Genomic DNA, 16,049 nt, shown 5'->3' with positions numbered 1-16,049 from the left:
AGTGATGACTCATAGAGGTCTGAGTGATGACTCAGAGATCTGAGTGATGGCTCATAGAGGTCTGAGTGATGACTCAGAGAGGTCTGAGTGATGACTCAGAGGTCTGAGTGATGACTCAGAGGTCTGAGTGATGACTCATAGAGGTCTGAGTGATGACATAGAGTTCTGAGTGATGGCTCATAGAGGTCGGAGTGATGGCTCATAGAGGTCTGAGTGATGGCTCATAGAGGTCTGAGTGATGGCTCATAGAGGTCTGAGTGATGGCTCATAGAGGTTGGAGTGATGGCTCATAGAGGTCTGAGTGATGACTCATAGAGTTCTGAGTGATGGCTCATAGAGGTTGGAGTGATGGCTCATAGAGGTCTGAGTGATGACTCATAGAGGTCTGAGTGATGACTCATAGAGGTCTGAGTGATGGCTCATAGAGGTCTGAGTGATGACTCATAGAGGTCTGAGTGATGACTCATAGAGGTCTGAGTGATGGCTCATAGAGGTCTGAGTGATGACTCATAGAGTTCTGAGTGATGGCTCATAGAGGTCGGAGTGATGGCTCATAGAGGTCTGAGTGATGGCTCATAGAGGTCTGAGTGATGGCTCATAGAGGTCTGAGTGATGGCTCATAGAGGTCTGAGTGATGGCTCATAGAGGTTGGAGTGATGGCTCATAGAGGTCTGAGTGATGACTCATAGAGTTCTGAGTGATGGCTCATAGAGGTTGGAGTGATGACTCAGAGATCTGAGTGATGACTCATAGAGGTCTGAGTGATGACTCAGAGGTCTGAGTGATGACTCATAGAGGTCTGAGTGATGACTCATAGAGTTCTGAGTGATGGCTCATAGAGGTCGGAGTGATGGCTCATAGAGGTCTGAGTGATGGCTCATAGAGGTCTGAGTGATGGCTCATAGAGGTCTGAGTGATGGCTCATAGCGGTCTGAATGATGGCTCATAGAGGTTGGAGTGATGACTCATAGAGTTCTGAGTGATGGCTCATAGAGGTTGGAGTGATGGCTCATAGAAGTCTGAGTGATGACTCATAGAGGTCTGAGTGATGACTCATAGAGGTCTGAGTGATGGCTCATAGAGATCTGAGTGATGGCTCATAGAGGTTGGAGTGATGGCTCATAGAGGTCTGAGTGATGGCTCATAGAGGTCTGAGTGATGACTCATAGAGGTCTGAGTGATGGCTCATAGAGGTCTGAGTGATGGCTCATAGAGGTCTGAGTGATGGCTCATAGAGGTCTGAGTGATGGCTCATAGAGGTCTGAGTGATGGCTCATAGAGGTTGGAGTGATGGACGTGGACGTTGACAGACTCACATTTTTGCCTCCCATGGCCTCAAACATCTTCTCCAGCTGCACTCTAAGCTGTTGGATGTTATTCATGATGATGCAGGGCTGAAGAAGACACAAATAAGGAGAGATCATATTTTACATATCTCTCTGTATCTTGCGGATATGAGCAGAGAGAGATAAGTTGTATCTTGCTGATACAAACAAGACAGACAGACAGACAGACAGACAGGAGGCTCAGTGAGTGTTTACTATAGATGAGTCAGTCCTTTGGAAGACTTAGTTCCCCTGGGAGCCAGTCCAGCTTCTCCCTTTAGACCACATTTAGCTAATCAAACACTCCTGCCCTTACACACACACAGTTTCCCTAACCTACCACTTTCTCTTTCTCTTTGTTCCCACATTGTTTAGGGAACTCTTTGGAAATGATCTCAGCATAGGACAGCAGAACGTTCCCGATGGTCTAAGAGAGAGAGAGATACAGAGAGAGAGAGAGAGAGAGAGAGAGAGAGAGAGATAGAGAGAGAGATACAGAGATACAGAGCGAGACAGAGAGAGAAAGAGATATACAGAGAGAGAAAGATACAGAGATACAGAGAGAGAGATACGGAGAAAGGGAGAGATGTTTATCATCTGAATGAGCATCTTCTGCATCATCTAACCATATCAGTGTTATTGTCGGCCATATTGGTAAGGCCTAAGGGTGGTACCTTGGCGAATCTCTTCATGTAGTTGCCTACGATCTGGGGGTCAGGACACTCTAACTTGCGTATGATCTCAAAGCTCTGGTTGAGCTGAGAGAACACATCCACCACTGAACAGGAGAACAGAGCATGCTCTGACGTCACCTGGAACTGTATGGGGTAAGAGAGGCAGGGGGGTGGGGGGTTAAAAAGCACTCGGATATCTAACAAAAGGCACTACTGGGATCCCCACACTTCAAAGAACAGGAGAGGGATGCCCCCTTTCTCAAGCCAATACATTCTCTATGAATGGACAGTGTGTGTGGCTGGTTCCTCTCTTCATCAGGTGAATGGTGATTAGTGATATGATGGGGAGCAGAGGCCTCATTAACACCCCTGTCATTAGAGGATTATTGATCATGTCGTGAAGGGGGGGGGTGGCGGTGGGACAGGAAACTGCTGTAGGCAACAGTAATTGGACCCCAAGGACCACTGACGAATGGGGGGAGAGAGCCTACTCATCTACATTGACCCGATTGTGTGTGCGCATGAGCGTGCACGTGTGTGTGTGTGTGTGTGTGTGTGTGTGTGAGAGAGAGAGAGAGAGAGAGAGAAGGAGGGTGTTGAGGGACAGATGAAGGGAGGGATAGAGGGACAGATGAAGGGAGAGGGACAGATGAAGGAGAGAGACAGATGAAGGGAGAGAGAGAGAGAGAGACAGATGAAGGAGAGAGAGAGAGAGACAGATGAAGGGAGAGAGAGAGAGAGAGAGAGAGAGAGAGAGAGAGAGAGAGAGAGAGAGAGAGAGAGAGAGATAGATAGATAGATAGATAGATAGATAGATAGATAGATAGATAGATAGATAGATAGATAGATAGATAGATAGATAGATAGATAGATAGATAGATAGATAGATAGATAGATAGATAGATAGATAGATAGATAGATAGATAGATAGATAGATAGATAGATAGATAGATAGATAGGGAGGGAGGGAGGGAGGGAGGGAGGGAGGGAGGGAGGGAGGGAGGGAGGAGGGAGGGAGGGAGGGAGGGAGGGAGGGAGGGAGGGAGGGAGGGAGGGAGGGAGGGAGGGAGGGAGGGATAGATGGAGGGAGGGAGGGAGGGATAGATAGATAGATAGAGGGAGGGATAGATAGAGGGAGGGAGGGAGGGAGGGACAGATAGAGGGAGGGATAGATAGATAGAGGGAGGGAGGGAGGGATAGATAGAGGGAGGGATAGATAGAGGGAGGGAGGGATAGATAGAGGGAGGGATAGATAGAGGGAGGGATAGATAGAGGGAGGGAGGGAGGGAGGGAGGGATAGATAGAGGGAGGGATAGATAGAGGGAGGGAGGGAGGGATAGATAGAGGGAGGGATAGATAGAGGGAGGGATAGATAGAGGGAGCAGTAACTTCTGTGTTGGGTGTTTACACCCTTTGCAGCTTGTCCAGTGAAACTGCATATTGCAACTGGTCTAATAGACCTACACAGACATAGCTTATCATCATGTATAAAGTTACTTTAAAGTTATTATTATTGAGAAATAACTACATAATTACAATTTGACCATGTATTGACTAGCAAATGCCACATAAATAGGGGCCTGTAAAACAAAACATATCTCAGAAAGGAAATAGATGTGAATTTACCCCGTCCTTTGTGTCCCTCACTAGGGCACCGTGCAGGAAGTCTCTGGACACTTCCTCGTTCTCGTCCAACCACTGGATGACAAACGGCTCGAACCACCTATGAGGCGGCAGAGAAGGGGTCCACAAAAATCTCTCATTATGTGATAACACCCCCCCCAAAAAAAAAATACAAAAATCAATGGACTTTCCATAAAAAAAGAGCTGAATAAGATGAGATAAAGAAGACTCACGCTGGGTACTCCGGTACACGTTTCTGGAAGGTGGGCAGCTCTTTGCAGTATTCGTTGTAGAGCCACTTCACCTTGAAGTGCAGGTTCATGTAATCAGCACTCTTACACAGCCGGTTCTTCTCATGCTCTGAGAATGATAGAGAATAGTAGGGAAGATTTGGAACATATTCATTCATAGTACACACAGGTACACAATCTCACACACAGACGCACGCACACACACACTTACCCTCCATGGCATATCTCATATCTTGAGCAAACATGTTCCACATGACCTCTGCACTGATCACGCCCACATTCAGTTCCTGAGGAAACCTGCGCGGGACAGGAGAACAGTGTTCAGAGAGGGAGAGACAGAGACAGAGAGAGAAAGAGAGAGAGAGAGAGAGAGAGAGAGAGACAGCAACACAATTAGAGCCAATCAAATCATGAGAAAACAAAAAGATAATTACTTGACACATGGAAAGAATTAACAAAAAAACAGAGCAAACTAAAATGCTATTTGGCCCTAAACAGAGAGTACACAGTGGCAGAATACTGACCACTGACCACTGTGACTGACCCAAAATTAAGGAAAGCTTTGACTATGTACAGACTCAGCGAGCATAGCCTCGCTATTGAGAAAGGCCGCCGTAGGCAGACATGGCTCTCAAGAGAAGACAGGCTATGTGCTCACTGCCCACAAAATGAGGTGGAAACTGAGCTGCACTCCCTAACCTCCTGCCCAATGTATGACCATATTAGAGACACATATTTCCCTCAGATTACACAGATCCACAAAGAATTTGAAAACAAACCCAATTTTGATAAACTCCCATATCTACTGGGTGAAATACCACAGTGTGCCATCACAGCAGCAAGATGTGTGACCTGTTGCCACGAGAAAAGGACAACCAGTGAAGAACAAACACCATTGTAAATACAACCCATATTTATGATTATTTATTATCCCTTGTGTACCCTTAACCATTTGTACATTGTTACAACACTGTATATATACGTAATATGACATTTGTTATGTCTTTATTGTTTTGAAACTTCTGTATGTGTAATGTTTAATATACATCTTTATTGTTTATTTCACTTTTGTATAGTATCTACCTCACTTGCTTTGGAAATGTCAACACGTTTCCCATGCCAATAAATCCCCCTGAATTGAATTGAATTGAATTGAGAGAGAGAGAGAGAGAGGGGGAGGTAGAGAGACAGAGACAGAGAGACTCACTGGTTGAGACAGGGTGTATAGGAGTTCTTGTCTTCCTCTATGATGGAGACGATGAGGGTGATGAGTTTTGACCAGAAGTCCAAGTTCTTGATACTGGGACCCTGCTCTTCTGGAACGTCAGCCTTAGCCTGGAGAGAGAGAGGAAGGTCAGACAGACATACACACAGGCAAGCACTCATGTGAACACACATACACAAACACACAAAAACACACACACAAATGTATGCGCTCACGTTGATGTTGAAAATTCGATCCAAAGATTAGGCAGAGACTAATTTATAATGATAATAGTGAATCTTTAATAGATTCAAGCAGCAGGTAGATCCATCTCTGATCTCAGTCAGGGAAGGAGCTCCCAGAGTAAATGGTTCCATGTCTCTTATATAGCGAGGGAGATCCCTCTCTGATCTCAGTCAGGGAAGGAGCTCCCAGAGTACATGGTTCCATGTCTCTTATATAGCGAGGGAGATCCCTCTCTGATCTCAGTCAGGGAAGGAGCTCCCAGAGTACATGGTTCCATGTCTCTTATATAGCGAGGGAGATAGAGGTAATAATACAATCATATTGTTTACACAACAGTTCTTTATACAAGCAACAGTTCCGGAACACATTGGCCTTGTGTTAGGGTGCAGACATACCAGGAGTCTATAACAGGCATAGCATCACAGTCCAACACAGAACAGACCATAACACTTCAGAAGTTACAACAACTCACCCCATTTCTGCCACAACAATGTGCACACACACACGCACATAAACACACAAACACACATACTCACAGGGTCTGTCTGGTACTCTCTGCTGTAGAGTTCATGACAGTTGTTGAAGATGTATTCGTAGGTGGAGTTGAGACAGGCTTTAACACAGTCCTTCACCACCTGACTGGCCCTGGGGGGGCTCTGCAGCTCCTGGACCTGATCACACAGGAGGGTCAGAGGTCAGTTAGTTTAGCATTAGAATGACCAGTCAGTTCCAAAACATTGTCACTCTTGATAAAGATTTTTATTTGACCTTTATTTAACTAGGCAAGTCAGTTAAGAACAAATTCATTTTTTTTAATGACGGCCTAGGAACTGTGGGTTAACTGCCTGTTCAGGGGCAGAACGACAGATTTGTACCTTGTCAGCTCGGGGATTTGAACTTGCAACCTTCCGGTTACTAGTCCAACGCTCTAACCACTAGGCTACCCTGAGGAGCAAAACAATTATTGGCACCCCTTTTTTCAATACCTTGTGAGGATAACGGCACAAAGCTTTTACAAAATATATTTGATGAGACTGGAAAACACAGTGGGAGGGATCTTAGACCAGTCCTCCATACAGAATATTTCTAGATCCTTGATATCCTTCATCTGCACTTATGGTCTGCCCTCTCCAATTCAAACCACAGGTTTTCAATGGGGTTGAAGTCCAGAGACTGATGGCCACTGCAAAATGTTGTTGATGCCGTTGACCTTAAAGTAACTGACCAGTGAAAATCTCACTTTTAAAAGCACACAGTCTGTCAACATCCCCACATGAAGTTCTTTGAAAGGCTGGTCATGGCTCACATCAACACCATCATCCCAGAAACCCTAGAACCACTCAATTTGCATACCGCTCCAACAGATCCACAGATGATGCAGCCTCTATTGCACTCCACACTACCCTTTCACACCTGGACAAAAGGAACACCTATGTGAGAATACTTTTCATTGACTACAGCTCAGCGTTCAACACCATAGTGCCCTCAAAGCTCATTACTAAGCTAAGGACCCTGGGACTAAACACCTCCCTATGCAACTGGATCATGGACTTCCTGACGGGCCTCCCCCAGGTGGTGAGGGTAGGTAACAACACATCTGCCACGCTGATCCTCAACACAGGGGCCCCTCAGGGGTGTGTGCTCAGCCCCCTCCTGTACTCCCTGTTCACTCACGACTTCGCGGCCAGGCACGACTCCACACCATCATTAAATTTGCAGATGACACAACAGATCATGTCCTGATCACCGACAACAACGGGACAGCCTATAGGGAGGAGGTAAGAGACCTGGCCATGTGATGCCAGGATAACAACCTCTCCCTCAACGTGATCAAGACAAAGGAGATGATTGTGGACTACAGGAAAAAGAGGACTGAGCACGTCCCCATTCTCATCGACGGGGCTGTAGTGGAGCAGGTTGAGAGCTACAAGTTCCTTTGTGTCCACATCACCAACAAACTAATATGGTCCAAGCACACCAAAACAGTTGTGAAGCGGGCACGACAAAACCTATTCCCCCTCAGGAGACTGAAAAGATTTGGCATGGGCCCTCAGATCCACAAAAGGTTCTACAGCTGCACCATCCTAACTGGTTGCATCACTGCCTGGTGTGGCAACTGCTCGGCCTCCGACCGTAAGGCACTACAGAGGCCCAATACATCACTGGGGCCAAGCTTCCTGCTATCCAGGACCTCTTTACCAGGCGGTGTCAGAGGAAGGTCCTAAAAATTGTCAAAGAGTCCAGCCACCCTAGTCATAGACTGTTCTCTCTGCTACCACACGGCAAGCGGTACCGGAGCGCCAAGTCTAGGTCCAAGAGGTTTCTAAACAGCTTCTACCCCCAAGCCATAAGACTCCTAAACATCTAGTCAAATGGTTAGCCAGACTATTTGCATTTCCCCGCCCCCCCCCCTCTCCACACCACTGCCACTCTCTGTTGTCATCTATGCATAGTCACTTTAATAAACTAAACCTACACATACAGTTGAAGTCAGAAGTTTACATACACTTATGTTGGAGTCATTAAAACTCATTTTTCAACCACTCCACACATTTCTTGTTAACAAACTATAGTTTTGGCAAGTCAGTTAGGACATCTACTTTGTGCATGACACAAGTCATTTTTCCAACAATTGTTTACAGACTATTATTTACAGATTATTTCACTGTATCACAATTCCAGTGGGTCAGAGGTTTACAGACACTAAGTTGACTGTGCCTTTAAACAGCTTGGAAAATTCCAGAAAATTATGTCATGACTTCAGAAACTTCTGATAGGCTAATTGACATAATTTTAGTCAATTGGAGGTGTACCTGTGGATGTATTTCAAGGCTTACCTTCAAACTCAGTGCCTCTTTGCTTGACATCATGGGAAAATCAAAATAAATGAGCTAAAAAATTGTAGACCTCCACAAGCCTGGTTCCTCCTTGGGAGCAATTTCCAAACACCTGAAGGTACCACGTTCATCTGTACAAACAATAGTACGCAAGTATAAACCCCAATGGGACCATGCAGGCGTCATACCGCTCAGGAAGGAGACGCGTTCTGTCTCCTAGAGATGAACGTACTTTGGTGCCAAAAGTGCAAATCAATCCCAGAACAACAGCAAAGGACCTTGTGAAGATGCTGGAGGAAACAGGTACAAAATTATCTATATCCACAATAAAACGAGTCCTATATCGACATAACCTGAAAGGCCGCTCAGCAAGGAAGAAGCCACTGCTCCAAAACCGCCATAAAAAAAGCCAGACTACGGTTTGCAACTGCACATGGGGACAAAGATCGTACTTTTTGAGAAATGTCCTCTGTTCTGATGAAACAAAAATAGAACTGTTTGGCCATAATGACCATTGTTATGTTTTGAGGATAAAGGGGGAGGCTTGCAAGCCGAAGAACACCATCCCAACCGTGAAGCACGGGTGTGGCAGCATCATGTTATGGTGGTGCTTGCTGCAGGAGGGACTGGTGCACTTCACAAAATAGATGGCTTCATGAGGAAGGAAGGAAAATTATGTGGATATATTGAAGCAACATCTCAAGACATCAGTCAGGAAGTTAAAGCTTGGTCGCAAATGAGTCTTCCAAATGGACAATGACCCCATAGAACTTCCGGCGCCGACAGAGATGGCCGCCTCGCTTCGCGTTCCTAGGAAACTACGCAGTTTTTTGTTTTTTTACGTGTTATTTCTTACACTAGTACCCCAGGTCATCTTAGGTTTCTTTACATACAGCCGAGAAGAACTACTGAATATAAGATCAGCGTCAACTCACCATCAGTACGACCAAGAATATGTTTTTCGCGATGCGGATCCTGTGTTCTGCCTTACAACCAGTGTAACCGAGTGGATCACATGCAGCGACCAAAAAAAAAAAAACGACTCAGAAAAAGAGGGAAACGAAGCGGTCTTCTGGTCAGACTCCGGAGACGGGCACATCGTGCACCACTCCCTAGCATTCTTCTTGCCAATGTCCAGTCTCTTGACAACAAGGTTGATGAAATCCGAGCAAGGGTAGCATTCCAGAGGGACATCAGAGACTGTAACGTTCTTTGCTTCACGGAAACATGGCTAACTGGAGAGACGCAATCCGAAGCGGTGCAGCCAACGGGTTTCTCCACGCATCGCGCCGACAGAAACAAACATCTTTCTGGTAAGAAGAGGGGCGGGGGCGTATGCCTTATGACTAACGTGACATGGTGTGATGAAAGAAACATAAAGGAACTCAAATCCTTCTGTTCACCTGATTTAGAATTCCTCACAATCAAATGTAGACCGCATTATCTACCAAGAGAATTCTCTTCGACTATAATCACAGCCGTATATATCCCCCCCCAAGCAGACACATCGATGGCTCTGAACGAACTTTATTTAACTCTCTGCAAACTGGAAACGATTTATCCGGAGGCTGCATTCATTGTAGCTGGGGATTTTAACAAGGCTAATCTGAAAACAAGACTCCCTAAATTTTATCAGCATATTGATTGCGCAACCAGGGGTGGAAAGACCCTGGATCATTGTTACTCTAACTTCCGCGACGCATATAAGGCCCTGCCCCGCCCCCTTTCGGAAAAGCTGACCACGACTCCATTTTGTTGATCCCTGCCTACAGACAGAAACTAAAACAAGAAGCTCCCACGCTGAGGTCTGTCCAACGCTGGTCCGACCAAGCTGACTCCACACTCCAAGACTGCTTCCATCACGTGGACTGGGAGATGTTTCGTATTGCGTCAGACAACAACATTGACGAATACGCTGATTCGGTGTGCGAGTTCATTAGAACGTGCGTTGAAGATGTCGTTCCCATAGCAACGATTAAAACATTCCCTAACCAGAAACCGTGGATTGATGGCAGCATTCGTGTGAAACTGAAGGCACGAACCACTGCTTTTAATCAGGGCAAGGTGTCTGGTAACATGACTGAATACAAACAGTGCAGCTATTCCCTCCGCAAGGCTATCAAACAAGCTAAGCGCCAGTACAGAGACAAAGTAGAATCTCAATTCAACGGCTCAGACACAAGAGGTATGTGGCAGGGTCTACAGTCAATCACGGACTACAGGAAGAAACCCAGCCCAGTCACGGACCAGGATGTCTTGCTCCCAGGCAGACTAAATAACTTTTTGCCCGCTTTGAGGACAATACAGTGCCACTGACACGGCCTGCAACGGAAACATGCGGTCTCTCCTTCACTGCAGCCGAAGTGAGTAAGACATTTAAACGTGTTAACCCTCGCAAGGCTGCAGGCCCAGACGGCATCCCCAGCCGCGCCCTCAGAGCATGCGCAGACCAGCTGGCCGGTGTGTTTACGGACATATTCAATCAATCCCTATACCAGTCTGCTGTTCCCACATGCTTCAAGAGGGCCACCATTGTTCCTGTTCCCAAGAAAGCTAAGGTAACTGAGCTAAACGACTACCGCCCGTAGCACTCACATCCGTCATCATGAAGTGCTTTGAGAGACTAGTCAAGGACCATATCACCTCCACCCTACCTGACACCCTTGACCCACTCCAATTTGCTTACCGCCCAAATAGGTCCACAGACGATGCAATCTCAACCACACTGCACACTGCCCTAACCCATCTGGACAAGAGGAATACCTATGTGAGAATGCTGTTCATCGACTACAGCTCGGCATTCAACACCATAGTACCCTCCAAGCTCGTCATCAAGCTCGAGACCCTGGGTCTCGACCCCCGCCCTGTGCAACTGGGTACTGGACTTCCTGACGGGCTGCCCCCAGGTGGTGAGGGTAGGCAACAACATCTCCTCCCCGCTGATCCTCAACACTGGGGCCCCACAAGGGTGCGTTCTGAGCCCTCTCCTGTACTCCCTGTTCACCCACGACTGCGTGGCCACGCACGCTCCAACTCAATCATCAAGTTTGCGGACGACACAACAGTGGTAGGCTTGATTACCAACAACGACGAGACGGCCTACAGGGAGGAGGTGAGGGCCCTCGGAGTGTGGTGTCAGGAAAATAACCTCACACTCAACGTCAACAAAACTAAGGAGATGATTGTGGACTTCAGGAAACAGCAGAGGGAACACCCCCCATCCACATCGATGGAACAGTAGTGGAGAGGGTAGCAAGTTTTAAGTTCCTCGGCATACACATCACAGACAAACTGAATTGGTCCACTCACACAGACAGCATCGTGAGGAAGGCGCAGCAGCACCTCTTCAACCTCAGGAGGCTGAAGAAATTCGGCTTGTCACCAAAAGCACTCACAAACTTCTACAGATGCACAATCGAGAGCATCCTGGCGGGCTGTATCACCGCCTGGTATGGCAACTGCACCGCCCTCAACCGTAAGGCTCTCCAGAGGGTAGTGAGGTCTGCACAACGCATCACCGGGGGCAAACTACCTGCCCTCCAGGACACCTACACCACCCGATGCTACAGGAAGGCCATAAAGATCATCAAGGACATCAACCACCCGAGCCACTGCCTGTTCACCCCGCTGCCATCCAGAAGGCGAGGTCAGTACAGGTGCATCAAAGCTGGGACCGAGAGACTGAAAAACAGCTTCTATCTCAAGGCCATCAGACTGTTAAACAGCCACCACTAACATTGAGTGGCTACTGCCAACACACTGTCAATGACACTGACTCTACTCCAGCCACTTTAATCATGGGAATTGATGGGAAATGATGTAAATATATCACTAGCCACTTTAAACAATGCTACCTTATATAATGTTACTTACCCTACATTGTTCATCTCATATGCATACGTTGATACTGTACTCTATATCATCGACTGCATCCTTATGTAATACATGTATCACTAGCCACTTTAACTATGCCACTTGGTTTACATACTTATCTCATATGTATATACTGTACTCGATATCATCTACTGTATCTTGCCTATGCTGCTCTGTACCATCACTCATTCATATATCCTTATGTACATATTCTTTATCCCCTTACACTGTGTATGACAGTAGTTTTTTTTTGGAATTGTTAGTTAGATTACTTGCTCGTTATTACTGCATTGTCGGAACTAGAAGCACAAGCATTTCGCTACACTCGCATTAACATCTGCTAACCATGTGTATGTGACAAATAAAATTTGATTTGATTTGATTTGATTTGATTTTGAAGCATACTTCCAAAGTTGTGGCAAAATGGCTTAAGGACAACAAAGTCAAGGTATTGGAGTGGCCATCACAAAGCCCTGACCTCAATCCTACAGAACATTTGTGGGCAGAACTGAAAGTGTGTGCGAGCAAGGAGGCCTACAAAGCTGACTCAGTTACACCAACTCTGTCAGGTGGAATGGGCCAAAATTCACCCAACTTATTAATGTGGGAAGCTTGTGGAAGGCTACCCGAAACGTTTGACCCAAGTTAAACAATTTAAAGGTAATGCTACCAATTACTAATTGAGTGTATGTAAACTTCTGAACCACTGGGAATGTGATTAAAGAAATAAAAGCTGAAATAAATCATTCTCTCTACTATTATTCTGACATTTTACATTCTTAAAGTAAAGTGGTGATCGTAACTGACCTAAGATAGGGAATTTTTACTGGGATTAAATGTCAGGAATTGTGAAAAACAGAGTTGGAATGTTTTTGGCTAAGGTGTATGTAAACTTCCAACTTCAAGTCTACATACTACCTCAACTAACCGGTGCCCATGCACATTGACTCTGTACTGGCACCACCTTGTATATATTGTTATTTTTAACTGTTGCTCTTTAATTACCTGTTACTTCTATCTCTTATTTTTATCCATATTTTTTAAAACTGCACTGTTAGTTAGGGGCTCGTAAGTAAGTATTTCACTGTAAGGTCTACATCTGTTGTATTTCGGCGCATGTGACTAATACACTTTGATTTGATTTGATCCTGTACTTCTATTTTTGCCAAAACATACATTGTAGAACCCCCCCCCACCTCAAACTTATAGCTCAAACAGACCATTTAAAAAATGCTTGCTATTTCCCCAGAGAGTGATGTCAGGTATCACTTTATTTGGATAGTCCCAAGTAGATGGTTTGTAGATGTTCAATGACTGTCAACAACATTGCAACTAATTATCCATTAACCTGACACTAACAGTATATGGCTGATACACCTTAACGGCTGATAAATGTTACCTAGCCCTCAAGACCTATCCTGATCCACCGTTGTGCTCTCGTTTTGTTCCACTGAATCCGTGGAGCGAAACAGAACGCGAGCTCGCGAGATCAAGATGGTCGTACGAGGCTACTCCAGAGCTAGATTAGCAATACGTCCATCTATGAATCCACATATTTCCTGGAAAGAAGCTTGGACTTGATGAAAAAGAGATGAAGAAGGAGATGAATGAGGCATTGTTTTGTTCACCTTCATCCTGAAGAAGGTGATGCTGGTCAGTAGGTCTACAGTGGATTTGAGGTCCTGCAGCCTCTCAGGGCTACTGGCTGGGAAGTTATTCTACAAACACAGAAACACCATTAAAAACACACAGAAACACCATTACAGACACAGAAACACAATTACAAAGACACCATTACAAACACACAGAAACACCATTACAAGCACACAGAAACACCATTACAAAGACACAGAAACACCATTACAAAGACACAGAAACACCATTACAAAGACACAGAAACACCATTACAAAGACACAGAAACACCATTACAAAGACACAGAAACACCATTACAAAGACACAGAAACACCATTACAAAGACACAGAAACACCATTACAAAGACACAGAAACACCATTACAAAGACACAGAAACACCATTACAAAGACAGAAACACCATTACGAACACAGAAACTCCATTACCAACACAGAAACACCATTACAAACACAGAAACACCATTACAAACACAGAAACACCATTACCAACACAGAAACTCCATTACCAACACAGAAACACCATTACAAAGACGAAAACACAATTACAAAACACCATTACAAATACACATAAACACCATTACAATGACAGAAACACCATTACAAAGACACATAAACACCATTAAAAACACACAGAAACACCATTAAAGACAGAAACACCATTACAAAGACACAGAAACACCATTGCAGACACAGAAACACAATTACAAAGACAAAAACACCATTAAAAAGACACAGAAACACCATTACAAAGACACAGAAACACCATTACAAAGACAGAAACACCATTACAAAGACAGAAACACCATTACAAAGACAGAAACACCATTACAAAGACAGAAACACCATTACGAACACAGAAACTCCATTACCAACACAGAAACACCATTACAAACACAGAAACACCATGACAAACACAGAAACACCATTACCAACACAGAAACACCATTACAAAGACAAAAACATAACTACAAACACAGAAACAAGATTACAAACACAGAAACACACTGATATATAGTTTAAAAGAGTGTAGAAACAAAGAAACACTGTTTGGAACAGAGATATGTTTTTGAAAGATAGGTTCAGATATCACAAGACTGGTCAAATAAACATGGCTTGTTGAAGGTCTATGTAACTTAGAATGTAATTTTATATAGTGAGTATACTTTTGTATTAGTCTATTTTATCTCCTCTTTCATGCCTTTCAACTTCTGGTTAAATATAATCATGTAAACTGTAAGAAAATGCTACTTATACAATGGCCTATATACTGTGTCATGCAGATGGAATTAGAAGAATAATACAATTACCCAAAACACATGATATTTACAAACAAAGACATTACAACAATGACTTCCACATAAAACAGATTATAACACAATGACTTCCACATAAAACAGATTATAACACAATGACTTCCACATAAAACAGATTATAACACAATGACTACCATTTATAAAACAGATTATAACACAATGACTACCATTTATAAAACAGATTATAACACAATGACTACCATTTATAAAACAGATTATAACACAATGACTACCATTTATAAAACAGATTATAACACAATGACTACCATTTATAAAACAGATTATAACACAATGACTCTTATTTATAAAACAGATTATAACACAATTACTTCCATTTATAAAACAGATTATAACACAATGACTTCCATTTATAAAACAGATTATAACACAATGACTACCATTTATAAAACAGATTATAACACAATGACTACCATTTATAAAACAGATTATAACAAACACAATTACTTCCATTTATAAAAACACAATGATTATAACACAATGACTACCATTTATAAAACAAATTATAACACACATTTATAAAACAGATTATAACACAATGACTTAGAACACACATAAAACAGATTATAACACAATGACTACCATTTATAAAACAGATTATAACACAATGACTACCATTTATAAAACAGATTATAACACAATGACTTCCACATAAAACAGATTATAACACAATGCCTACCATTTATAAAACAGATTATAACACAATGACTACCATTTATAAAACAGATTATAACGCAATGACTTCCATTTATAAAACAGATTATAACACAATGACTTCCATTTATAAAACAGATTATAACACAATGACTTCCATTTATAAAACAGATTATAACACAATGACTTCCATTTATAAAACAGATTATAACACAATGACTTCCATTTATAAAACAGATTATAACACAATGACTTCCATTTATAAAACAGATTATAACGCAATGACTTCCATTTACAAAACAGATTATAACACAATGACTACCATTTATAAAACAGATTATAACACAATGACTACCATTTATAAAACAGATTATAAC

The 16,049-nt window shown here is 43.5% G+C and overlaps 1 protein-coding gene across 1 annotated transcript in view; it reads right to left on the bottom strand.

Annotated features, from left to right (window-relative positions):
- Positions 1 to 16,049, bottom strand: part of LOC112237791 (protein unc-13 homolog A) — a 121,633-nt gene that overhangs the window by 27,908 nt on the left and 77,676 nt on the right. Inside the window, 9 exon segments of the mRNA XM_042329593.1 lie at positions 1,317 to 1,394; positions 1,666 to 1,752; positions 2,000 to 2,143; positions 3,626 to 3,722; positions 3,856 to 3,982; positions 4,085 to 4,170; positions 5,081 to 5,208; positions 5,860 to 5,994; positions 13,662 to 13,751. Of these exon segments, the coding sequence (XP_042185527.1) occupies positions 1,317 to 1,394; positions 1,666 to 1,752; positions 2,000 to 2,143; positions 3,626 to 3,722; positions 3,856 to 3,982; positions 4,085 to 4,170; positions 5,081 to 5,208; positions 5,860 to 5,994; positions 13,662 to 13,751 (972 nt within the window).

This window comes from Oncorhynchus tshawytscha, linkage group LG10 (genome assembly GCF_018296145.1).
Source record: "Oncorhynchus tshawytscha isolate Ot180627B linkage group LG10, Otsh_v2.0, whole genome shotgun sequence".
Classification (NCBI taxonomy): Eukaryota; Metazoa; Chordata; class Actinopteri; order Salmoniformes; family Salmonidae; genus Oncorhynchus; species Oncorhynchus tshawytscha.
This window is presented reverse-complemented; position numbering and strand designations above follow the sequence as displayed.